The sequence below is a fragment of the Dama dama genome, chromosome 21, assembly GCF_033118175.1.
Source record: "Dama dama isolate Ldn47 chromosome 21, ASM3311817v1, whole genome shotgun sequence".
NCBI lineage: Eukaryota > Metazoa > Chordata > Mammalia > Artiodactyla > Cervidae > Dama > Dama dama.
In genome coordinates this window covers 17293542-17321292 of record NC_083701.1, presented here as the reverse complement: position 1 = coordinate 17321292, position 27751 = coordinate 17293542, and the positions used below count along the sequence as shown (strand labels likewise).

The window sequence follows — 27751 nt, the reverse complement described above, 5'->3', positions numbered from 1 at the left end:
CTCTGGGATGATTGAGATCACACCAAAGAGGATGGAGAGGAGAGGGATGAGGAGGAGCCCAGGGCATGGAGGTGACAGTGGAAAATGGAAAAAGCAGCAAAGCAGGAGCTGCTGGGAGGAGATCCAAGGGCACCACCCGGGAGAGCCAAAGGGAGGCAATGTGAGGAAGGCGGTTTGCCCCACAGAGTCAGTGATGTGGGATATATTTGGTGTTTTAAAAGAAAAGCATTGACAGAGCAAGGAGGACGGAATGTGCAGAGGTGAGGGATGAACAGGGCAGTAACAGGAGGGATAAGCTGCAGTCATCTCAAACTTCCTTTGAGACATTTTTTTTTTTTTGATAGTTACATGATATTAACAACAGGTACCTTCCCTGAGTCGCAAGCTCAGAGCTCATCATATTGGAGACACAGAGGCAAACACTGTGCACAGACTTTGTTGTTGTTATTCAGTCACTCAGTTGTGTCTGACTCTCTCTGACCCCATGGACTGCAGCACACCAGGCTTCCCTGTCCTTCACTATTTGCGGGAGTTTGCTCAAACTCATGTCCATTGAGTCGGTGATGCCATCAAACCATCTCATCCTGTATTTCTCCCTTCTCCCCCGACTGCTCACTCTCACTGGGTACCCTCATCACCCTTTGACGTGGGTACCATTTTCATCCCCAGATTAGATAGAAAGGCTGAGGCTTCAGAGGAATGGTGTGACTTGTCCAGACCCACACACCAATCAGTGGTGGCCCCAGACCCAGAAAGCCAGTCTCTTGCACTGGGGAGTCTCTCTGCCCCAGGAAGCAAGAGTTAGCATAATACTGGGTAGATGATGGTGGAATTGAGCACCTTTGAGAACTTTACTGTTGCTTACCACATTTGTCTTGCTTTGTCTACTTTTTTAGGGAAATGGCAAGCTGAAGTGATCATAACCCAAAGGGAGGGGATCCAGTGAAGGGAGATAAGAGTGGAGGGAGCCAGTGAGTGCTAGGCTGGGGTCCCTGGGGAGCAGACGGCAGGCCTGGGGGTCAGCTGGAGGTGTTACCTTATAACAGGGAGACCCGCTACCCACTCTGAGGTAGAGAGAAGAGAGATGAGTGTGGAGATGGGGAAGAAAGTGATCATGATCTTCTCGGCAAGATAGAAAGCAAAATCTTCTCACACAGGCAAAGTTGGGAGAACTAAAAAGACTGCACAGTTGCCATAGAAATTTCTATCTGCGTGAACAAAAGATGAGTAAAAAGATGATGCAGCAGCATGACTCGGGTGAGATGAGCTGGTGTAAACACACGACCCCTAGCACGGGGGTTGGCAGCTGAGAGGGGCGGTAGGGGAAGGAATGCCCTGAGGGGGCACCGAGGGAGGGGCGGGGGCAGAACGGTACCTGTGAACCTCACTCTGCCAAGTCCCTCACCACTGACGGAAGCGATTAAAGCTAGCTCGCTGGCTACCGTCACCCTTCTAGGTACCCAGACAGAGTCAGCGTTAAAGGGTCTCTTTCAGTCCAATCTGCAGTGGAGGTGGAAGTTCACCCATTCACAGTTGCAGAACTGAGGTTGGCCAAGGGAAATGAGCGTGTTGCAGTTGGCATTCTCCAGGCCACCTGTGGGTTTGGGGCCTTGGGCGGTGGGCATCCCGGCTGTGGCCAGAGCAGGGCAGACTCCTATGAGTAAGTGGCAGAACCAGGATTCAAATCAGAAGCCTGGTTCCAGCCCGTGGCCCCTTCCCCTCACCTAGTGAAGAGCCGAGGGAGTCTGAGCTTGGAAATTCATTGCTTTGAGTAAAAAGTGAAGTCTGGGCCGCAGGCTCACATGGGCTGATAATGGATCTGGCTTCTTTGTCTCTGAAGACTCACTCCCCCGCCTCGAGTCCCCACTCCTACCACTGCTAGTAGGACACCATCCTCCTCTCAGCATCACCCAAACACATGGTGATGCTCATGTCATGATTTTGTCTACAGCCTTACCGCCCTGGACACACTGGATCTCCTCTAATGTCACCATTTCATTTCAGGAGCTTCCTTTCATCCACAGAAATATTTTGGCTGTAGGAGACCTTGCAGGCCCTTCTTCCTATTAAGACAGTGTCTCAGTGCAGCGAGTTGAGAAAGACATTACAATTCAATCAAAAATCTTACTCCTTTGAACACCCCCAGTGGGGAAGATCCACTCGAAACTTGTGAGAAACCTCATTTATAGACCCAGTGTCAGGAAATATAATAACTAACCATTAGCAGCTGTGTGTTACTGGGACCCAGCAATGAGTGCAGAGCCAAGGGTGATCTGGGCTCCACCTTCCTCAGCCAGCAAGCTAACCTCTCTGAGCCTCAGTTTCCTCATCTGTGAAATGGAGAGCATTACCGTCTATTGATGTTGTGGGAATAATGAAGATTTTACATGTAAATGGCATCTTGTTACTACGTTATCCACCTACGCTTAACCAGATCAGCAAACCCTTCTTAAAAAAAAAAAAAAAAGAGAGAGAGAAACTGAACAATAAAAGTTAAGCACAAACACAGCTAATGGGAAGTAGCTCCTTAAAACTCACCTCTCCAGCCACGACTCTGCTACTGCCCACGCTGTTGATTCTAAGGATGTCTTACACTCCATTATCCAGTGCCAGCATCCTTTTCTCTTCCAGCATCATTACTTTCTACAATTCTTCCTCTATTTTTGTGTCGTCCTCCGAACTGTCATTTCCCAGGGGAGCTTGCTAATTCATGCTAGTCCAGCACAGAACACAGCAAGGAACATTTCCCATCTTCACAGTGCAGGGTTGGCTTGGGCCCAACCACTTCTGAATCAGGAGAGGCCACTGATGCCATCAAACCTGGCTGATTGCTAGAAATGCAGATTCTTGGGCCTTCTCCTGGATGCTTGAGTTTAATAAGTCTGGACTGGGGCTTTGGACAAAGCACCCCAGATGGTATCTGATGGTTAGGGAGCCACCCCATAGGCCCACACCCAGAATTCAAGTTTAGATTTAAAGTTAAGCTGGGGAGAAATCAGTAAAGGTCAAGAATTAACCTAGGGTCACCAGTGACATTTCAAAAGCCTCTCCCATTTAACAGATGAGACAAATGGAGGCAAGGATGGAGACAGATGAGGAGGGAGCTGGGAGCTTAGAGCAAAACCCAAGATCCCAGCATCCCATTCCTTTCTCCACCCATGCGCCCCCACCCCCCACCACCATCACCACCACAACATACATTCCCATCAGATTTCCTTCTCCTGGGGTGCGGTGCTGCAAGGAGAGTGTTGTGACTTTAAGACATAAAGGAACAATCACACACACAGACACAAAAGATTTACCCTTGATGAACTGCAGTGGAAGCTGCTAACAGCTCTGTCAGAAGACCCAGCAAAGCTAAAAGCATCCTTCTGGGCTTTGATGTCCTGACAAGATGCTTCCTTTGAAAGCTCAGAGACAGTCCTGTAATTTCCTCTGACAGCCCTGGTGAAAGCTCTGAAATAAGAAGTGGCGTCCTGCCAGAGCCCGAAGGTGTGATTCCTTGAGAGCGGCACGTGTGTCCTCCCTGAAAGGCCCAGGCTCCTCCACTCACCTCGGGCTGGAGACCTCTGTGGCCTGACTCTTCACCTGCCCCAGTGCCTCCCCCAGGGAGCTCAAGGCCTGGACATTTCCCTCATCTGACAGCTTGGCTGCATGCCAGCCACCTTGCAAAGAGTTTCCAGGGACTGATCTGACAGTATGACCCATTTTTCCTCCCCTGAGGGCCCCAGGTCACTCATAGGGAAAGGTCAGGAAATACTAATGCCCTGTGTCTGGAAATGAGCAGGGTGATGGGGAAGAGGGAGACCGAGGGGGAGAGAGTAGGAAGTGGGAGCCAGTGGGAAGGTGCTCACCTGGAGAGGCTGACAGAGCCTTCTGCTCCAGGTGTCCACACATGCAGTGTCAGCCTTACCTGGGAGCTTGTTAGCAAGGCAGAGTGTCAGTCCCGCCCCAGACTTCCTGAATCTGTATTTTAACAAGATCTCCAGGTGATTTGTCTGCACGCTGTATCCCAACTCTGCTGCTCTAGGCTGTGTGATTATGGCCACTCTCCTTAACCTCTCTGAGCTTCAGTGTCTACACAGGGTTCCAGAGAAATGAAACACACAGCACTCGGCTCATACTAAGCCTTCAGTGAATGTTCACCATCATTGTCATCGAGAAAATGATTAAGGGAGAATCCATTGTGCCATATTTAAACCCAAATCATCCAGCCACTCCTTGGTGGAGAAGGAAGTCCAAAATGAGTGGGAGAAAGTCCGGACAGAAAGTAAGGAGCCCTCAACATCTACGTAAGGAACAAGCTTAAAGGCTGGAGGAAGGGGTGTCTCTTAGCAGACTTTACTCTGACTATTGAACTTGGGCTAGTAAAGATGATGCCTGATGCTTAGCTTGGGGGTTCTTACCCTCATTAATGTGCCTACCCTCATTAATGTTTCCCTGCCATCCCCACCCGTCAAACTTACCTTCCAGCCCCTGCTGCTTCCATGATCCTGCCTAAAAGGCCTCACCACTCCTTCACCAGCAGAATGAAACCCCGCCTCTTCAGCATGGCATTCAATGGCAGCATGCCATTCACAATTTTGCCCAAGCTGACTTATCAGGTGCCTCGAGGCTGCCATCACACCTGCCCTTTAGTTTCAGTCCTTTTCATTCCTCTGATGTTTCCTTCTTCCTACTGCATCCTCTGCCTGGGAGTACTCTGTTCCTCTGATCGGAATCATTACCCTTCTCTGTGGCTGGCAGAATCCAACTCTGCCTTTGGAGCCCTGCCTCAGATTCCCAAGGCAACAGAAATAAAAGAAAAACTAAACAAATGGGACCTAAGTTTTGTAAGTTTTTGCACAGCAGAAGAAACTGTAAAGTGAAAAGATACCTGCAGAGTGGGAGAAAACATTTCCAATGATGCCACCGACAAAGGCTTAATTTCTAAAATATATGAACAACTCATACAACTAAATATCAAGAAAACAAAACTAACCAAAACATGGGATGAAAACCTATATAGACATTTCTTCAAAAAAGACATACAGATGGATATCAGGCACATGAAAAGATGTTCAACATCATTAATTAGAAATGCAAATCAAAACTACAATGAGATATCACTTCACACCAGCCAGAATCATTAAAAAGTATACAAACAACAAATATTGGAGAGGGTATTAAAAAACAGGAACCTTCCTATACTAGTGCAGCCACTGTGGAATTCCTCACAAAGCTAAAAATATAGTTCCCATATAATCCAGCAATCCCACTCCTGGGCGTATAGCTGAAGAAAACTATGAAAAGATATATGCACCCCAGTGTTCATAGCAGCACTATTTATAATACCAAGACTTGGAAACAATATAAATGTCCACCAACAGATGAATAAAGATGTGGTGCCTATATACATTGGATTTCTACCCAGCCAAACAAAAAAAGAATGAAATAATGCCATTTGCAGCAACATGGACAGACCTAGAGATTGTCATACTGAGTGATGTAAGTCAAAAGAGAAAGACAAATACCCTATGATATCACTTATATGTGAAATCTAAAATATGACACAAATGAACTTATCTATGAGAAAAAAACATAGTCAGGGACATAGAGAACAGACTGGTTTGTGCCAAGGGGGAGGGGGTGAAGGGAGGAATGAATTGGGAGTATGGGATTAGCAGATGCAAATTATAATATAGAATGGATAAACAACAAGGTCTTACTGTATCACACAGGGATATACAATATAGCACAGAACTATATTCAATATCCTGTGACAAACCATAATGGAAAAGAATGTGAAAAAGAATGTATATGTGTGTGTGTGTGTATATATATATATGTGTGTGTGTATATATATATATGTAAAGTAACATTGTAAATCAACTATACTTCAACAAAGTAAAATTTAAAAATCACAGACCTCCCCACTCCCCGCCGCCCCCATCTTCGCTGCCTGACTTTTCTCCATCATGCTTTTCAGCATCAGCTTCTGCCCGCTCATTTCATGAACGTGAGCTCCTCAAGAGCAGAGACTCCTGTCTGCTCGCTTCTGCATCCTCGGCACCCACAGTGCCTGACGTAGGCTCTTGGGCAGGATGCGATGACTGCATACATAAGTCATTGTGTGCCATCGAGGGGTGTTCAGACGGCCCTGCCCTGCTAAGTTGGGAAGAGCTGAATTATTCCCCACCCCCAGATTCATATGTTGGAATCCAAACCTTCAGAATGTGACTATGTTTGGAGATAGGTTTTTTTTTTTTTTTTTTGGAGCTAGGTTTTTTAAAGGGGAGTGTGTGTGTGTGTGTTCAGTCATGTCTGATTCTTTGCAACCCCATGGACTGTAGCCAAGCAGGCTCACTTAATTCACCTTAAATGAAGTCCGCAGCGGGGGCCATAGTCCAATCTGACTGGTGTCTTCATAAGAAGAGGAGATTAGGAGACAGGTGCGCGTGGAAGGGAGACTGGGAGGGGACAGCGAGAAGAGGGCCATCTGCAACCAAGGGGAGAGGCTTCAGAAGACAGTAACTCTGCAGACACCTTGGTCCTGGACTTCCAGCCTCCAGAACCAAGAGAAATCAACTTCTGTGGTTTAAGCCCTACTATCTGTGTAATTTGTCATGGCAGCCTGAGCTGACTACTACACCAGCTGTGAACTCCTTGAGGACAAGAACCCATGGTTTCTTCATCATTGTATGCTCCATATCCACAAGGTTCTAGTCCAAACCCATACTCAGTTAACAGGGCTCTAATCAAATTGCACTCCCCTCGCAACAGAAAGATGATGATGGAAGAAGCTCTGAGCAGTGAAGGGAGAGCCCTGCATAGACAGCCAGAAGCGAGTTCTCCGTAACTGTCTATACAGGCCGGCCGTTTTCCTTACATCTTATCTATTTCAAGGTGGTGTCGTCTCTCACTTGCTGTTGGGTTCCTTGTGGGGTGTGATAAATGCCACGGTGGAGAAAAGGAAAATCCAGTCAGCGGCAAAAGCAGACAGAGGAGGCAGGAGTCTTCCCTCAGTGGTAGGGCTCCCCTCCATGTAACAGGCATGTGTGATGCTCTTAGCAGCCATGTGAGGGGTGGGATTCAAGACAGAAAGAGGCACGATGGAGAAGTCCCAGAGGAAGGCCACTTCCCACCTCTCCTCTCCTTCTGGGCTCCAGGGTCTTAAAGATGTTTTGATCTGCTTGGGTCACCCCTCCAAGGGCAGCAGTTGCCTCTGAGGCTCCCCCTGCCAACCCCGGGGACCACTCAGTGCTGCTTTGGAGTCTTTGCAGGTTGGTATACAACTCGCCTGTGCCCAGTTCGGATCCACTGGGAAGCTGGTCCAGAGCAAGGCCCGTGGCATGGAGCCAGTCTGTTGTCATACTCAGCACCCACCACAGAAGGGACTGTGTTGGAGTTTTGATGTGCATTTTAAATACGCATGCTAAGCAGAAATTTTGGTTCATTTGACTTGTTAATTTTTCTCTTATGATGCTCACACCGAAGACTGTACTTCTGACACCTCTGGTTAACAAATGTGTGAGCCACCTCCCACCCCCTCCCCCGCCAAATAATTCTCTGTGACATCAGTTGGTGTCCTATAATTTAACTCAGTTCTGACACTGTCTACCTGGAGATAATGCCAGGTTATACAGGGTGAGGATTCAGTCCTCCAGGACTTCCCTTCCCAACTTTAGATGCCAGTCGGAAGTCCAGGTTGTCCCCAGTGCTTCTGATGACTCTATCAACTGGAAGTTTCCATGACCTCCTTCTTTAATTAATTTTAATGAATTAATTTGCTAGAGCAGTTCAGGAAAACAGTTTACTTACTAGATTACTGGTTTGTTTTATATATATATATATATATATATAAATACAACTTAGGAACAGCCAGATGGAAGAGAGACACAGAGCAGGGAATGTGGGAAGGGGCTCAAACTTCCATGTTCCTCCCAGCATCACTCCTCTGGCGCCTCCATATGTTCATCAACCCAGAAAACGCCACAGTCTTGTACTTTGAGGATTGTTATAAAGGCTTCATCAAGTAGGTATGACCAATCACTAACTCAACTTCCAGACTCTGTCCAGAGAATGTGAGTTGGACCAAAAGTTCTATGCTTCTGATCATGGCTTTGTCTTTTGGGTGACCAGCCCCCATCCAGCAGTCCATCAAGAGTCACCTCATTAGAACAAAAGACATTCCTATGGCCCAGGAAATTCCAAGGAATTTAGGAACTCTGAGCAGGAAGCAAACACTTTTAAGTATATATTTTTTGTTGTCTCACATTTTATCTACCCAAGTCTCAAAGATGTCATCTTATGTTTTCTCTGGAAGTTTCATGGTTCTAGCACTGTATTTAGGTCTCTAATCTATTGTTAACTCATTTTTTGCATATACTGTGAGGTAGGAGTTGAATTCTTTTCTTTTTCATATGGATATTCAGTTATGCTCTCAGCATTAAAAAAAAAAAAAAAAAAAAGACTTTCTCCTATGGAACTGACTTGTTCAAAAATTAACTGACCATAAATGTGGATTTTTTTTTATGTCCTATTCTGCTGTATTCACCTAATAGTTTATTCTTCTATCAAAACCATACTGAATTGATTACTGTTGCTTAATAGGAAGTCTTGAAATTAGTTTATAGCCCCCAACTTTGTTCTTTTTCAGTACCAAAAGGTACTTCTAGGTACCTTTTTGTTCTTTTTTTTGTACTTTTTCAGTACCAAAAGGTTCTTCTAGGTACCTTGAATTGTCATATGTTTTACAGTCAACTCATCAGTTTCTTCAAAACTGCTCTTGGAATTTAGGATTGTGAGCTATAGATCAATTTACAGAGAGCGGATACCTTAATAACATCAAATTGTCCAATCCATGAACACTGCATATCTTTACATTTATTTAGATCTTTAATTTCCCTCCCTGATGGCTCAGCTGGTAAAGAATCTGCCTGCAACATGGGAGACCTAGGTTCAATCCTGAGGTTGGGAAGATCCCCTTAAGAAGAAAACAGCTTCCCAATCCAGTATTCTGGCCTGGAGAATTCCATGAACTGTGTAGCCCATGAGGTTGCAAAGAGTCAGACATGACTGAGCGACTTTCACTTTTAACTTCTCTCAGCAGTCTTTTTTTTTTTCCCCACATTTTAAAAATTACTTTATTTTAATTGGAGAATAACTACAGTATTGTGATGGTTTTTGCCATACATCAACATGAATCGGCCACAGGTATATATGTGTTCCCCATCTTCCTGAACACCCCCCCACCTCCCTCTGCACACTACATTTTAAAGATCCTTGAAAGACAGTTTGAGAGATTTGCTCTTTGGGCATTGTGGAATTCTTTTCTTTTTAAAATTAATTTATTTATTTTAATTGGAAGCTAATTACTTTACAGTATTGTAGTGGTTTTTGCCACACACTGACATGAATCAGCCGTGGGTGTACATGTGTCCCCATCCTGAACCTCCCTCCCACCTCCCTCCCCATCCCATCCCTCAGGGTCATCCCAGTGCACCAGCCCCGAGTATCCTGTATCATGCATCAAACCTGGACTGGCGATCTGTTTCACATATGATAATACACATGTTTCAGTGCTATTCTCTCAAACTATCCCACCCATGATACATATCTCTAACCAGGGACTCATATACAGAATCTATAAGGAATCCTACTAATCAATAACAAAAAGACAAGTAACGCAACTTTAAAAACGGGCCAAAGACTTGAAAAGACATTGCACAAAAGAAGACAGGTGAATAGTCACTGACATGAAAAATGCTTAATATCAATATTCATTAGGAAATGAAAATTAAAACCACAATGAGATACATTTCATAGCAACTAGAGTGTTTTTGTTTTTGTTTTTTGTTTTTTTTTCATGACAGCAAAAGGGCCCTAGGAATCTTTTTTGGAGAGAGGGGAAATATTCTAAAATGAGAGTGGTGATGGTTGTACAACTTTACAAATTTACCCCCAAAAATCATTGAACCATACCATCACAATAGGTGGATTTTAGGATATGTAAATTGTTCCTTATTAAGCTCATACATTACTGATGAAAGTGTTAGCCGTATATTACAATTTAAAGACACAAGCTGGGCTTTGCTGGCAGTCCAGCGGTTGAGATTCTGCCTTCCAATGCAGGGAGCACAGGTTCAATCCCTGCTCGAGGAACTGAGGTCCCACATGTTGCGAGGTGCAGCCAAAAATTTTTTAAAAGACACAAGCATGTGGAGAAATTGTAAACAAATGCTGGAGAATGATTAACATAAAATTTTCACCCCTAGGAGGGAGGAGAGGGGGGTGGGAAGTGATAGGGGCAAAGAAGGAACTTCAAAGGTATTTGTAATCTTTTTTCCCTATATTGGGTGATGATACACAGTGTTCATTGTATCAACAGTTTTTATAGCTCACATGTAGTCTATAGATTGTTATTTTGTTTCTGTCCTGTAGTTAATAACTACATCTTCAAATGGATAAAATAAAGCATAAAAGAAACTAAAGGCAGACCTGATAAGAACACTTGATACAATAACACACTATCCAGTGGGGAGTAAGACACAACCCAACCTGAGAGACTTGATAACAGCACAGAAGGCAGAGTTGGAAGACGGTCCCCAGAGATGAAAGCCCGTGGGCATTCACACAGACTTATAAGGCAAACCTATGGGCATGGCAGACCAGATAGTGAGGAAGAGGATAACAGGTTGGCGGAAGGTCGTAACTTCTCCACTTTGGGCTCACAAGGGGTCAGGGGAACACAGCACCCCATCTGTCCTAAAAAAATAAATACGCATGCATGCCTGCACGCATTCATTCTTTTTTGCTAACTTAGGCCAGTGCACACCTGAACCTGAAAACCTGGCCAGAAATACTCAGCCCTAATGCTGGCGAGTGGCAGGCCTCATGGCACTAGTCCTGACCTCTCACTGGTGGCTCACAGACTTTCAGAAAGACAGACGCCAACTCTCTACCACTCTGCAGACACTCTCCCGCTTGTTGTGCCCAGATTACTCTTCCAAGGGCAGTGGTTCTTGCAGCTCCACGGGGAGAACGCTGGGAGAGGAATGCTTCAAAGACTCACTGTTTTATGAGCCCTCCCCACCCCTCTCTTTCCTTTCTTCATCTTTCCTTCTTTTTAATCTGCTATGGTTTGGATCCCTGGTTGCCAAATACATTTTAGAAGATATCGTCTATTCTGAACCACAGTTTTTAGAACATCAAAAAGCTTTTAGGATATTTCACCACTATTTGGCTCATTTCTTGGCCTCACTTGTCAACAGATTTAAATAATTCTAGATATGAGGAGTTTCTGTGAAAAACAAGTCTCTTCTCTCCCCTGAACCTATTTCTGCCTCATTTCTTTGTTTTGCAGCAGAGAAGTCTCCTTTTGCTCCCTCTCTTTTAAAATTCATAATTCAAAGACCCAAGCCTCTTGGCTAGTGGGTGCAAATTTGGCCACATTCTGCTGTATCAGTGAAACCCCCTGCAGAACTGGGCACCTCCTTTCCCATACAGATTTCCCCCATCACATAAACCCTGGTGTACACTCAACATACCTTCACACATGCATAGACACATGGGCATGCACACAAACACATGCAATATGCATGCACCTACTTGCAAGTGCAGGCGTGCTCGTGTGCACACATACTCATTACTGAGCATCCATGAGAGATTTTCCCATACTTCATGCATCTGCATCAGTAGCAGTTCCCAAGGTAGCCATCTTGCAGTTACTTTAAGATTCAACCAATCTTTATGGAAAGCATACTGCAGACCGAGTATAGGTCTAGACTCCAGGGAAACCACAGTGACAAATTCCTGCCTTTGTGGAGCTTATATTCTAGAACAGCACCGCCTAGTAGAAGGTGCCTCAATAAGGGCAATGTCCCACACTGCTTAATACAATAGCCACCAGCCAGGTGTGGTTACTGAGCACTTGACATATGGCTGGTACAAATGAAAACTGGAGTTTAAATTTTATTTAATTTTAATTAATATAAATTTAAAGAGCCACATGTGGCCAGTAGCTGCTATATTAGGAGAAAATGGGTAGACACTCTCTCCTGCCTCTTCCTCTTTACTTATTTATATAAGTAAATTTTGAATATTAAAAAGTACTATCTTAAAATCTCCTTCTGCATGACTCTCATCAAAAAGAACACAAATAACAAATGTTGGCAAGGATGTGAAGAAAAGGGAACCCTCATACACTGTTGGTGGGAATGTTAATTGATATAGCCACTGTTGAAAATAGTATGGATGTTTCTCAAAAACTAAAAATAGAACTACCATTTGACCCAGCAATTCCACTCCTGAGTATATTTCTTTAAAAAAGCAAAACACTAATTTGAAAAGATACATGCACCCCAATGTTCGTAGCAGCATTATTTCCAGTAGCCAAGATATAGAAGCAACAGATGAATGGATAAAGAAGATGTGCTGTACACACACACACAATGGAATATTACTCACCCATAAAAATAATGAAATTTTGCCATTTGCAGCACCATGGATGGACTTGGAGGGTATTATGCTAAAGTGAAATAAGTCAGAGAGAGAAAGACAAACACTGTATAATATCAATTATATGTGGAATCTAAAATATACAACAAATCAGTGAAAATACCAAAGAAGAAGTAGACTCACAGAGAACAAATTAGTAGTTACCAGTGGGAGAGGGAAGGGAGAGAGGCAAGATAGGAAGGAGTAAGAGATTAGGGGGTACAAACTATTAAGCATAAAATAAGCTACAAGGATATATTGTACAATGTAGGATATAGCTATAATAACTATAAACGGAGCATAACCTTTAATAATTGTGAATCACTGTGTTGTACACCTGTAATTTATATAATATTATACAGCAACTATACTTCAATTAAAAAGAACTTTGCAGGTTAAAAAAAACATTTAAGCCCTTTTCAGTACCAAAATGAATTTCGAACCATAAATAAAGCCCATCAAGAAGCTGAAAAAAATTCTGCTGCTGCTCCAGAGAGGAAGGAAGCAGGAGGCCCGTGGGAGGTTTCCAGCCGGGAGATGGACGTGGCTTACGCAAGGCAGGGAGAGGTGGAAGTGGTCTGATACTGGTTTATTTTGAAGACAGTCAGCAGGATTGCTGGTGGATTAATTTGGGGTTGGGGTGAAGAGCATTTTGGCCCAAGTGTGCCATGATAGAGCCATTGGTGGAGATGAAGAACTTGAGAAAGAGGGAACCCATGTTTGAAGGGGAAAATCAAGAACCTGATTTTCCAGGGATGTCCCTGGTGGTCCAGTGGCTAAGACTCAGCACTCCCAACGAAGGGGGGCCTGGGTTCCATCCCTAGTCAGGGAACTAGATCCCACATGCCTCAACTAAAGGTCAGCGTGCCTCAACTAAGTCTTGGCACAGCCAAATAATTAAATTAATTTTAAAATAAGAGTCTGATGTTCAGCTGAACATGTCAGTTTGGGTGTCATCAGCAAAAAGACACTTCCTCCCTGCCCTGCTGTACCCATGACCTGTCCTCCCCAGTGCCTTGAGGGACCCATACCTACTGCTGAGGAAATTGTCCAGCAGGAAAATGCCTGAGAGTGGGCAGGGTTCTGGGTTCACTGGGGGTGGGGCGGCGGGGTCCCCCCTCCCGGGTCCTGCTCAGGTTTGTCACCTGACCCCCTAAGCAGATAAGTGGGCCCCCACGCCCTAGAGGGTTACTCTTGAAAGTAAGTCCATTAATTCTACCTTGAGACCTCTTTTCAGTGGGACTTGAACCCACGCCAGCAAGAGGGACAGAAGGGGATATGCCATCTGCATCCCTTCTCCCTGGATGTCGGCTATCCCTGTTTCAGAACAAGTCTCCCCACTCTAGTACACGCATGATGAAAGGCTGTCCTCTACAGAAGTCCATGCATTCAGACATTCAGCATGGTCTAGCCCATCACTTCCCCTGTTGGGGTTCTATTAACATATCCTACCTCCTTATAAGCAAAGTGTTCTTGTTCAGTCAGTAAGTCATGTCCGACTCTCTTCCATGCCATGGAGCCACTGCCAGGCTCCTCCATCCATGGGATTCTCCAGGCAAGAATACTGTAGTGGGTTGCCATTTCCTTCTCCAGGGAATCTTCCCGACCCAGCGACCAAATCCTCATCTCCTACATGGGCAGGTGCATTCTTTACCACTAAGCCACCTGGGAAGCCCCAGATTGTTCCTGCACTCCTAAATTAATATTTGTTTAATGAAATTCCAATCAACATTCTAACAGAATTTTATTTTGCAGATGATTCTGATTTATGAGAACTGATTTACATTAATAGGTGATCAGAAAAAACCAGAATTGTTTGACAAAAGAATGATAAAGAGGAACTCTACCTGATACTAAAACATGCTCTAATCTATGGGGAAAAAAATTTAAGTGACGCATAAGTGGAAGCCTCAATAGCTAGATAAGAGATATAGAGCAGATATAATCGGGAAACATCCTATAAAAATGTAATGTATGACCAGGGTGGTTTCACAAGTTAGAAAAAAATAACACTATACATGCTACTAAGATAATTGATAACTTTCTAGAAAAATGGTTAGAATTGTATGTCACAGCTTACCCCAAGATCAATTCAAGTCCAGATGAGTTAAATATAAAAAATAAAGCCAAAACACTCCAAGAAAACATAGAATAATAGGTCTCAGCTATCAAAGCAGGGAACCACTTTCTAAAATCACTGTGAAAAAGATGGATAAATTTGCCAGCTAAAAATTAAAAATTCTCTACCTGTAAAACATGAAAAATAACCATAAGCAAAACTAAATGACAGACTGGGAAAATTTGCAACAACACAGAAAAGTACTAATATTTTTAATATGGAGGTAACACTTGTAAATTAATAATAAAACCATTGGGCGTCACAGTACAAAAATGGCATAAATCCACAATTCACAAAATACAAATGGCAAGTGAATCTTTGAAAACTGTTCATCCTGATTAGCAATCAAGAGAAGCACCAAAGCATATTAAAACAGTTTTCCCATATCTAATTGGCAGGGCTTTTCATGGTAATATTTCATGTAATCTCAGCGGTGAGTCAGGCACTCATTCACTGCCGGGGAAAGGCCAAGAGGAGCAAAAACTTGGCCATAAGAGCCAAGAGAATTTAAAATGTTGACATCCTTGGACCCACTGCTTTTATTTCTAAGCATTCATCCAAAGGTTGTTATCAGAAGTAAGGACTAAGCATGTTGACTGCAATTTTGTCAAGAAGAGTCAGAAATTAGGAATAGAAGTCCAAAGGCAAATACATCGTGTGTGGTGTATCCCTAAAATGTAATTTCATGTTTTAATCCTTCTTTTACTCAATGTTTGTGAAAATGGGAAATGTTCAAGAGAAATGAAGGAACTGTGATGTCTGGGATGATGTTTTTCTTTATTATACTTTGATGCATTTTCTGTAATGATATTCCTTTTATGATAACAAACAAAAACATTCATATCCATTTTCTAATGCCTGTATACATGCCACTTTCCAGCCCCAGATAAGCATCTTGTTTCTGATGTCCCATCCATAAAAGTGACTTGCAAAGCCAGCCAGCACTTCACCAGCAGGGTTCCCTCCGCCACCCCCACCACTTCATAATATCACAGCACCCTTGTTGCTTTTCTGCATCCCTTGGTCTCTAAACATGAATGAGTGCCCTGCATCCTCATTTGTTTGTTTTGGGCTTGTTCCCACTGTCCTTCTCAGAGAACGGAAGAGAAGAAGAAAGCGATCCTTCATTTTTATGTGCACCTGCTCTCACGCCATCTGTGCTTACCTGGGTGTTTGCTTTGGGTGCCGGTTGGGATGGGTCACAGGAGCAACTTGGAAAGTATCGCTAGTTTCTTTTGTCTTTTTTGAGGAAACTGACACTGTCTTTGTTTTTGTCCCATAGGTATGATGCTGCCTCTTGCGTTCTGCCGTTGGAACAGTTAGTTTTCTGTGCTGAAAGCATTTCGGGAAACTCAAGCACTAGACTTCAGCGTTCAAGGGAAGCCAAAGCCATTGGAGGGGGCAATCAAGCCAAAAACCTTTTATCTGAGTAGTCCCAAAAATTTCACTGCCCCTTCCCCATCCGCCCCCATCCCCCAAATAAGCCATTGCACACAGACAGGCAACATGGCAAGCAAACGAAAATCCACCACCCCGTGCATGGTTCGGACATCACAAGTGGTAGAACAGGATGTGCCCGAGGAAGCAGACAGGGCCAAAGAGAAAGGAATTGGCATGCCACAGCCTGAATCAGCCAAGGACACTTGGGCCGCGGAACCTGAAAACTCTTCCAAAGAAAATGAAGTGATAGAGGTGAAATCTACAGGGGAAAACCAATCCAAAAAGCTCCAAGGTGGTTACGAATGCAAATACTGCCCCTACTCCACACAGAACCTGAACGAGTTCACGGAGCACGTTGACATGCAACACCCCAACGTGATCCTCAACCCCCTCTACGTGTGTGCCGAATGTAACTTCACAACCAAAAAGTACGACTCCTTGTCTGACCACAACTCCAAGTTCCATCCCGGGGAGACCAACTTCAAGCTGAAGCTCATCAAGCGCAATAATCAGACCGTCTTGGAGCAGTCCATCGACACCACCAACCACATCGTGTCCATCACCACCAGTGGCCCCGGAAGCGGGGACGGTGACCCCGGGATCTCAGTGAGTAAAACCCCCATCATGAAGCCAGGGAAACCGAAAGCTGATGCCAAGAAGGTGCCCAAGAAGCCGGAGGAGGCCACCCCCGAGAACCACGTGGAAGGGACCGCCCGCCTGGTGACGGATGCCGCTGAGATCCTCTCGAGACTCGGGGGCGTGGAGCTCCTTCAGGACTCGCTAGGACACGTCATGCCTTCTGTCCAGCTTCCACCAAATATCAACCTTGTCCCCAAGGTCCCCGTCCCACTGAACACTACCAAATACAATTCTGCCCTGGATACCAACGCCACCATGATCAACTCCTTCAACAAGTTCCCCTACCCAACCCAGGCAGAGCTGTCCTGGCTGACGGCGGCTTCCAAACACCCAGAGGAGCACATCAGAATCTGGTTTGCCACTCAGCGCTTAAAGCACGGCATCAGCTGGTCCCCGGAGGAGGTGGAGGAGGCCCGGAAGAAGATGTTCAACGGCACCATCCAGTCCGTCCCCCCAACGATCACCGTGCTGCCTGCTCAGTTGGCCCCCACGAAGATGTCACAGCCCATCCTCCAGACGGCTCTCCCATGCCAGATCCTCGGCCAGACCAGCCTGGTGCTGACTCAGGTGACCAGCGGGCCAGCGACCGTCTCCTGCTCCCCCATCACGCTCGCTGTGGCTGGAGTGACCAACCACGGCCAGAAGAGACCTCTGGTGACTCCCCAGGCTGCCCCCGAGCCCAAGCGCCCCCACGTCGCTCAAGTGCCAGAGCCCCCACCCAAGGCGGCCAACCCCTCGCTGACCCCGGCCAGCGATCGCAAGAAGACCAAGGAGCAGATAGCGCACCTGAAGGCGAGCTTCCTGCAGAGCCAGTTCCCCGACGACGCTGAGGTCTACCGGCTCATCGAGGTGACCGGCCTCGCCAGGAGCGAGATCAAGAAGTGGTTCAGCGACCACCGGTACCGGTGTCAACGGGGCATCGTCCACATCACCAGCGAATCCCTCGCCAAAGACCAGCTGGCCCTCGCCGCCTCCCGCCATGGCCGCACGTACCACGCGTACCCAGACTTTGCCCCACAGAAGTTCAAAGAGAAAACCCAAGGTCAGGTGAAGATCCTGGAAGACAGCTTTCTGAAAAGCTCTTTCCCAACCCAAGCAGAACTGGACAGGCTGCGGGTGGAGACGAAGCTGAGCCGGAGAGAGATCGACTCCTGGTTCTCGGAGAGGCGCAAGCTTCGGGACAGCATGGAGCAGGCCGTCCTGGATTCCATGGGGTCCGGCAAGAAAGGGCCAGATGCGGCGGCCCCCAACGGTGCCCTGTCCCGCCTTGACCAGCTCTCCGGTGCCCAGCTGGCCAGCTCTCTGCCCAGCCCCTCACCAGCGATTACAAAAAGTCAAGAGCAGGTTCATCTCCTGAGGAGCACATTTGCCCGAACCCAGTGGCCAACCCCGCAGGAGTATGACCAGCTGGCAGCCAAGACGGGCCTGGTGCGAACTGAAATCGTGCGCTGGTTCAAGGAGAACAGATGCTTGCTCAAAACTGGAACCTTGAAATGGCTAGAGCAGTACCAGCCGCAGCACGTGGCAGACGATCACGGCTACGATGCCCCATCAAGGAAAGTGGTCAAGACCGTCATCACCGAGAACCCGAAGAACGGGAGTGAGGGGGGTCATCAGTACTACAAGGACCCCAAAAAGCTCTGTGACGAGGACCTGGAGAAGCCAGGACCCAGAGGGAAGGCAGGTGGCGAACAGACGAAAGACAGTTTGCCGGCAAAGCCCTCGGAGGCCACGTCGGACCGGTCGGAGGGCAACAGCCGGGACGGCCAGGCCAGCGATGAGAATGAGGAGTCGGGCGTCGTGGATTGGGTGGAGGTGACGGTTGGAGAGGAGGACGCCGCCTCCGACAGGTCGGACAGCTGGAGTCAGACGGCGGCAGAAGGCACGGGGGAGCTGGCTGACTCGGACTCGGATAGCGGCCCAGCGGAAGCCAGCCAGGCCTAGACAGGTAATGCCACCTGTTCCTGGGGAGCCAGGGAGGGAGGCTGGGCTTCTTTCTGTCTATTGCCTGTGTCGATGCAGTTATCGGGTACAGGGCTGTTGATGCAGATGATGTGTTCGTCTTTCAAGCTCTTTTAAAACAAAGGAAGAAAAACAGGGGCTGGCAGATTTACATCCTTATTTACGAGGCGGTGCCCAAGTGGCACTAGTGGTAAAGAACCTGCCTGCTAATGCAGGAGGTATAAGAGATGTGGCTTTGATCTCTAGGTCAGGAAGATCCCCTGGAGGAGGGCATGGCAACTCACTCCAGTATTCTTGCCTGGAGCATCCCATGGACAGAGGAGCCTGGCAGGCTGCAGTCCATAGGGTCGTGCAGAGTCAGACACAACTGAAGTGACTTAGCACACACAGGCACGCTGGTTGGCAGAAACATCACTGCCTGTGGCCTTTGGGCGTCTGTCCATTCTAAAGTCTGGTAACAAGGTTAACACAACACAAGGCCTGTTTTGTGTTTGCTGCTATAAGAAACAAACATGAAAGGATATGTCTTTTCCTCTTCCTTTTGGGTTTTTTTTAAGAGTTAAGTGTCCAAGTTTACTGAATAAAAATGTGGGATTGTTTTCTCTAACCTGGAAGGTTTTGAAAGCTCCTGGTGTTTGTGTTGTGGTGGCTAAAGGCAGGGGCCCCCGAGTATGTCTGATTAAGTAACCCTGCTTGTTGCTGCACTGATGGGGTCCCCAGAACCCCTTCAAATCTGGACGAGACTGGTATAAATTAGGCCTGTGGAGCCACAGAAGCCTGGGAAGGGAGGTTACCATGGTTACTAATGGCCATGTCATCCACATAATGGGACGTGCCACCGAGCCCTTGGTGTGTGCGCTTCACCAGAGGTCTGTGCAAATCAGAGCCTGCAGTAAGTTTAGAAAAGGGGCGAGGGGGTGGTGGAGAGGAATAGTAGCGGGGAGGATAAGGAGGGAAAGTTCTGCCTTGGCCAAAGCCAGGGTATGCCAAGGGCAGCTTAGGTCCAGCATGGAGATGCACGATTTACAGTCTGCCTGGGCTGGCTTCTCCAGAGGTCACTTAAAAGGCAACAGACACCTCCCGCTCCCACCCATGTCATCTTTAAACATAATGAAAGGTAGAACCTCCAGAATGATGGATAAGTTCCCCAAGAGAGCCCTGGAGATTACCGTACCTCTTTATTTATGAACTCAGACAACTTTGGCGAGCCATGTCACTCATTAATTCGTTTATCCAGTCAGAAAACGAGGCACCTGGCAAGTAAAGTCCTCTGGAAACCTTATTTTAGCCAGTCCCCTCAGCTATTAGAAGAGCAATTTAATGAGCAGCCAAGCATAGAATGCCATCATGTCTTTCTCCTCCAACTTTTCCAGAGGAAGTGGTAATATGTTGGGGGTGAGGAACGGGGGCTGGTGATAGGAAGGGGTTAAAGGGCATCATCCATGGTGCCACCTCCCCATTCTCCCTCTGGCCATTTTCTTGCTTCTTATAAGACCCTGCTGGGACTTCCCTGGTGGTCCAGTGATTTAAGACTCCATGCTCCCAGTGCAGGGGGCCCAGGTTCAATCCCTGATCAGGGAACTAGATCCCACATGCCACAACTAAGAGCCTGCATGGTGCAACTGAGACCCATCACAGCCAAACTAAAACATAATAACAAAGTAATAAATTTAAATTTTAAAAAAAAGATCCCACCAGTCCAGCTCATATCTCCCATATTGAAATGAAGGAGCAATTTTTTTTTGTCCAGTCAGACTCTGTGTGAATACTTATAGGTTGCCCGGCCTTCTGCTCTAGATTTCTTCTGGTGCATAAACATGTCTACATGATGCCTTTTTCCTCCTACCATATAGTAGACAACTGGGTTCCATTCAACTTAACAGATACATTCTGAGCACCTACTGTGTGCGGAAAACTGTGCTAGGCACTAGAGAGAACAGGGTGAAGAACACAGAGCTCTCAATCCCCTGGAGCTTAGTCAACCAATCAAAAGGAAATTACTCTTTCCTTTATTCGCCAGGGCGTTCCGTTGTGTGATGGAGACGTGCACAGCTGTGGGGGAGCACAAGAAGGGGCACCCAGGCTGGGGGTCAGGGACGGCATCCTGGAGGAAGGGACAGCTGACTCAGCTGATGAGGAAGGAATTAGCCAAGTGCACAGACAAGGAGAAGGGCTTCCCAGGTGGCGCAGTTGGTAAGGAATCTGCCTGCCAATGCCAGAGACGAAAGACACGCGGGTTTGATCCCTCAGTCAGGAAGATCCCCTGCAGGAGGAAATGGCAACCCACTCCAGTATTCTTGCCAGGGAAATCCCACGGACAGAGGAGGCTGGTGGACTACAGTCCACGGGGCCGCAAAGAGTCAGACACGACTAAGCGACAGAGCAGCAGAAGGAAGTAGCCATCTCCCTGAAAAAACAGGAACACACAGGAACCTCTTTTTATTTATGGCAAATGCCACAAGAGTGTGCTAGAAAATATCCCTAAACAAGATGCTAGGATCTACTCAGCACCGGAAGACTCCTGATATCCCTAATGGGCCTCCTGATATTTTTCAGATGCCATCGTTTTAAGGAAGGGGCCTCAATCTGTGCTGCTGGCAGTGCCTGAAAGTTCTCCTGACAAGACACCCCTTCGAGGAAGCTTTCAACCTCAAGGGGGAAAAAAAAAACTCTCCAAAATTACTTCACAGCTTTTATGAACCAAACACAGAGGTCTCTTGAAATTCATAAATATTCAGTGATGTCTTTATTTAAACACATATTTATCTAGGAACCTGCAGTTGAGTGCAATTGCCACACATATAATCCTAGAAATAATGCATGGTTTTGATTTCATTTAAAAAAATAAATTAAAAACTTGGGTAAGCAGCTAAGAGCTGATTCTAGGACGGGATTTCCTCTGTGGGAGTGAGTGTCCCCCCCACCCCCACTGCCACCCCGCCCCCAGTCAGTTCCTCAGGCTGAAGCTTGGCAAGGCTCAGGACAGTAACTGTCCAGGCTCACCTGGCCCTGAGATTAGATGCAAAGATAAGGGATCCTTCCCAAGCCGTGAATGGGATCACCTTGATTCAGTCTCTGGGTCCATCCATTATCAAGCCGTTCATTGAGAGACCTGTCCCCATAAGAAGCCAAAAAAGAAACTCCTTTCCTAAAAATGAGTCAAAATACTCCAGCCAAAGATTGTCAGACGTATGCCTTGATGTTTGGCCAGATGGAGTAGCCCCGCTCTACTTCCATGAAGAATTTCTGTATTTGTATATGCTATGTGCTCAGCATTCTTGCCAGCACATCTATTAAGTTATTTAAACTTCTTGACAACCCTCCAAGACAGGTATGGCTCTTTCCTCATTTTTTGCCATGCTAAATCGCTTCAGTCGTGTCCGACTCTTTGTGACCCCATGGACTGTAGCCCACCAGGCTCCTCTGTCCATGGGATTCTCCAGGCAAGAATACTGGAGTGGGTTGCCATTTCCTTCTCTAGGGGATCTTCCCAAGCCAGGGATTGAACCCATGTCTCTTATATCCCCTGCATTGGCCGGCAGGTTCTCTACCACTAGCGCCGCCTGGGAAGACCATTTCACTCAGTTGTGTCTGACTCTTTGCAACCCCACGGGCTGTAGCCCACCAAGTTCCTCTATCCTTGGAATTCTCCAGGCGTGAATACTGGAGTGGATAGTCATTCTCTTCTCCAGGGAACTTCCCAACCCAGGGATCAAACCCTGGTCTCCCACATTGCAGGCAGATTCTTTACTGTCTGAGCCTCCATGGAAGCCCATTTTATGGGAGGCCAAACTAAGGCTCAGGAATGCTTGCCCTGGTTTCCTCAGCTGGTGACTGGTGGAGCCTGTAAAGCCCCTCCTCATCTGTCAGTTCAGTGCCTGACCCAACCACCATGGCCCACCACCTTGCCAACAGTGCACCACCATCACCACGCAGGCTAGACCAACAGGCTGTGGTCAGGTCTTCATTCTATATGGAACTGAACTCTAGTATACAACTATTCATTCACTACTTTGCTGCCTCCTGATTTCTGCCAATTTCCATCTCCTGAGAATTAGGGATGGCTTTGGGGAAGAGGTAAATTCTGTGAAAATGTCAGGAAAAAAATTATTTTCCATAGTTCAACTTGCTTAAAATATTCAAGGCTGCCAATTCTTGAAGCCTAGCTACAATTTAGGATCCAGGATATGTATACCCCCATAATCTGTTCAGATTAGCCATCTAAATACAGATGTGTGAATGGATGGATGGAGAAGTGAAAATGTTGTAGTTAACTATTTCCCCGTCTCTCCTCTACCAGATCCTTGAAGGCAGGCACCATTCCCAATTAATCCCTGAATCCCCCAGTGCCTGATTCAGAACAGATGCTCTACAGTGGTTTATTGAACCAACCTGAAAATTACTAGAGAGAGTTGGCTTCCAGTTACCCAGGGTCTGGTATTTCAGTCCTCTGCTTCTCCTCATTCTTTTTCCCATCACTCACTAGTTCCATCAGATGACAGCCGTCAGGGGAGAGGAATTGGGGACAGTTTGCTTTCCGTGTGTGAGCAGCTTGAGGGAAAGGTCTATTGGAGAATCAATCACTAGCTATTTACTGGGTGATGCTTCTCAGGGACTGTACATTAGCCTCACTGCCCTGGTACCTCATGGAGAGTTAACTGCTATCACTTCCTTTTATCTAATTCCAGAGCTTCTCACACTAGGAATTTCCCCTGCACTTTAGGCAGCTTGTAGCAACTTAAGAACATAATGAAATCAAAGCCCCTCACTTTTCAGAGGAAGGATGCTGGCCCCAAGGAGGAGAAATAACTAGCCCAGAGACGTTCACAATAAGAGCCTTGGCTCATTCATCCATCAGTATTTGTGGAAAGCCTGCAGTGCCAGGCTCCAGAAGGCTGCGGCACTCAGCGTGTCCCTGCTCTCATGGAGCCCACATGCTGTGTGTGCTAAGTCATTTCAGCCGTGTCCAGCTCTTTGCAACCCCATGGACTGTAGCCTGCCGGACTCCTCTGTCCATGGCATTCTCCAGGCAAGAATACTGGAGTGGGTTGCCGTGCCTTCCTCCAGAGAATCCTCGTGACCCAGGGATCGAACCCACGTCTCTTACAACTTCTGCATTGGCAGACAGATTCTTTACCACTAGTGACACCTGGGAAGCCCCGGAGCCCATAGTCTTTGATCAAATCATCTTCCATCAGACAAAAAGGAAACGCTGCCAGGTGACAAGATTTTCTGAAGGAAAGGTGCATGGAACTGTGAGACTATAGAGCAATTTGACCTGATTTAAGGGGTTGGGCAGGAGAAGGTGCTCCAGTGCTCTTGCCTGGAAAATCCCCTGGACGGAGGAGCCTGGTAGGCTGCAGTCCATGGGGTCACAAAGAGTCAGACATGACTGAGCGACTTCACTTTCACTTTTCACTTTTATGCATTGGAGAAGGAAATGGCAACCCACTCCAGTGTTCTTGCCTGGAGAATCCCAGGGATGGGGTTGCACAGAGTCGAACACAACTGAAGTGACTTAGCAGTAGCAGCAAGGGATTGGGCAAGGTTTCTCTGAACAGGAAGTGGATGAATTGAAATCCAAAAGGTTAAGTAGAAGTTGGCTGGGCAGAGCGGAGAAGTAGTCCAGGCAGAAGAGACAACATACTCAAAGACAACGTACTCCCTGAGACAGGAGGGAACTTGGTGCGTCAGGGAACCTGAAAGGTGGCTACTGTGGCTGCGACTTGCCCGAGTTCACACTTCAAAGAAGCACAGGAGATAAAAAATGGAATGCTAGGTGGATTCACAAGTCATCAAATTTTCCCTTGAAACTCCTCTCCCTTACCAATAAAGACTATATGTGATTCTGTGTGTATAACCTGGTAGACAAAGTTTGAGACCCTCTGAAATGCTTAAGGAAGGAGCAAAAGGAAAGTCATCGGGCTTCCCTGGTGGCTCAGTGGTAAAGAATCCACCTGCCAATGTAGGGGACACAGGTTCAATCCCTGGTCTGGAGAGATTCCACATGCTGCGGAGCAACTAAGCACATGTACCAAACCTACTGAGCCTGTGCTCTAAAGCCCAAGAGCCACAACTACTGAAGCTGGCGGCCCTAGAGCCCACGCTTTGCAACAAGAGAAGCCACCACAATAAGAAGCCTGAGCACCACAAGTGGAGAGTAGCCCCGACTCACTACAACTGCAGAAGGCCCGCGTGCAGCAATGAAGACCCAGTGCAGCCATAAATAAGTAAAATAAGTAAATCTTTTTAGGAAAAAAATAGAAGGAAAGTCATCTTGCAGATGTCTGGATGTTGAGAACTTTCTTCCCTGGTGGTAAGTGGAAGATGGATGGTAGAAAATTCTAGAACACCCACATACCTATACATTTTATTCCTTTTTCTGGTTAAAGTTTCTACAGCCTTAATACTCACTGTATTAGTCAACTAGGGCTGCCAAAATAGCAGAGCATGGACTGAGCAGCTTAAAGAACAGAAGTCTATTTTCTCACAGTTCTGGAGGCTAAAAGTTCAAATCAAGGTGCCGGCAAGGTTAGTTCCTGATGTGACCACTCTCCTTGGCTTGCAGACGGCCACCTTCTTTGTCCTCACATGCCTTTCCTTTGTGCATCTACCCTCCCGCTGTCTCTTCCTCATCTTATAAGGATACCTGTCCTGTTGGATTGGGGCTCCACCCTTATGACTTGTTTAACCTTCATTACCTGCCAGCGTAGGAGACATAAGAGTCAGCGATGCAATCCCCAGGAAGATCCCCTGGGGGAGGAAATGGCAACCCACTGCAGTATTCTTGCCTGGAGAATCCCATGGACAGGGGAGCCTGGCGGGCCGCAGTCCAGAGGGCCGCAAAGAGTTGGACACGACTTAAGTGACTTAGCACAGCGTGCACACACCTCCTTAAAGGCCCCGTATCTCCAGATACAGTCACACTGGGGATTAGAGTTCAGCATAGAATTTGGGGTAGGACACAGTTCAGTCCATAGCACTTAGCAGTAGCCTTGTCTGTTGTTGTGATCAAGTGAGATAATATAAATGAAAGCCCAAAAATAGGGGCTGGCCTTGGCATCAGCACCTGCTCAATGGACACAACTCATAAGTTGCACAGTCTTCTGCATGTGGAGAACTTGGCCGTCTTGCCTTTCCAAATTGACTGTTTCAGTTGGGGCCGCACTAGGACAAGCTCATGATTTGGGGTGTTCATTGCACCTGCATCTCAAGGTGGGGACAGGGTGCAGAAGCAACAAGGGGTGACATTTGCTGAGCATTTACTATGCCAGGCACTGCTCAAGCACTTCACGTGTGTTAACAACTCTCCAAAGACATTATTTTCATTGTCTGATGAGAATGAGCCACAGAAGAGTAACTGGCCCAAGGTCACTGAGCTAGAAAACTGTGGAGCTGGAATTCAAACCCAAACTTGTAACTGTGTCAAGAGTCTACCTGGTGAGTTTAAAATAGGATTCCAAGGAATTTCCCTGGTGGTCCAGTGGTTAAGAATTCACTGTCCAGTGTAGGGAACTCAGGTTCAATCCCTGGTCATGGAACTAAGATCCCATATAGTTCAGGGCAGCTAAGCCCACATGCCACAACGAGAGGAGCCCCCTTGTGCTTCAACAAAAAGACCCAGTGCAGCCACACACAAAAAATTAATGCACAAATAAAATATAATTCCACTTGCTCAGATTCTTTGAGTTCCACAGGATAATATCCACTGATGGAAAAGGAGCAGGAAGACCCAGTGGCCCCTGATTCCTTCTGCCTTTGAACATCTCCACAAGCAGGGAGACCCACCTGGCATACAAGTCTCTGCAAGGTCCCCAGGAGGTCCCCAAACTGCTTCAGAGAGTCTTAGCCGGACATCCAGAGTTGACCAAGGCCGAATGTGGGGTCAGTTTGGGATAGTGCAAAATTTTCCACATCCACTGGGAATTGACTTATTTTTTCCTTGTCACCCATGCCCCCTCCCAGCAAAAGAAAGCTGGACTCAGAAATATTACTGAGCTAACAAATCACCGTCACACTGCTTGTGTTTCTGTCTCAGGACTGTGGTGTCCTCTCTCAAGTCCACAGGGCCCAGGGGAAATCCCTACAGGGAAAATTAAGGAGAAATAGGAACAGAAAGCTGGCACAGGGGAAAAGAATTCTAATTGTCTCATGCTTCCCCAAAGGCAGAGTAATAAGGAAACAGATTTTGCTAAAGAATTAGATAGTGCTTTTTAACATTCCAAGGTGTCCCCAAGATAGAAAGGGACAGCTGTAGGAGGCAGCAGTTCCCCCATCCTGGGCAGTGTTCAGGGAGAAGTGCGACATCCACTCAGTGGAAATGTTTGAAGAGTGGCCACGAGGAAAGGGGCCCAGTGACCTTGCAGTTCCCCCACAGCTGCGATCTGGTGCCCTGGGACTCAGTGACCCATCGGGCCATTGGTTCTCTGCAGGGGCGAGTGTCCCTGGCCAAGTGATAAGGCTCCAGGTAGTAGCCCAGGGGCTTAGCAAGAGGCCACATAAGTAAAGATCACTGTTGTTGTTCAGTCACTAAGTGGTGTCCAACTCTTTGCAGCCCCATGGACTGCAGCACGCCAGGCTTCCCTGTCCTTCACTGTCCTCCCGGAGTTTGTTCAAACTCACGTCCATTAAGTTGGTGATGCCGTCCAACCATCTCATCCTCTGCCGCCCCCTTCTCCTCCTGCCCACTCTTTAAAAAAATCAACAAAAAATGAAATGTGAACTTTGTCACCGATCTTGTTTAAGCAGCCACTTCTAACAGCACTGTGCTGTCTTCCCGTGTTTCGTTCATTAACAAACATTTGAGTATCCTCTGTGAGCCAGACGCAGTGGTGGGAGAGACGGGGTGGGCAGGGGGTAGCAGTGAACACGGTGGACGTACGATTAAGCAGGCAATTTGAAGACATCGTGATGACAGGTGTGCCGTGCAGGCCCCGACAAGGGAACACTTAACAAGGTGAGCTGAGCGTGTCTGGGAGCAGGGCCTTCTGGGGACGCGGCCAGCCGCTGGGACAGGGGCGCTGCCCAAGGGGCAAGGCCACAGGGCTGGGCTGTGTGCCCTCTGTGTCCAGGATCTTCCCAGCCTCGCTCTGAGAGTGCTGCCAGCTCCCACAG

The 27751-nt window shown here is 46.9% G+C and overlaps 1 protein-coding gene across 4 annotated transcripts in view; it reads left to right on the top strand.

The window, feature by feature from the left end:
* The window catches only part of ZHX2 (zinc fingers and homeoboxes 2), a 175763-nt gene that overhangs the window by 140049 nt on the left and 7963 nt on the right, over positions 1-27751 (top strand). For all 4 annotated transcript variants that reach the window (XM_061123271.1, XM_061123274.1, XM_061123273.1 and 1 more), the window contains one exon: positions 15879-18623. In XM_061123271.1, coding sequence (XP_060979254.1) covers positions 16103-18619 — 2517 coding nt within the window. In that variant the 5' untranslated portion in view covers positions 15879-16102 and the 3' untranslated portion in view covers positions 18620-18623. The remainder of the gene's footprint in view (positions 1-15878; positions 18624-27751) is intronic.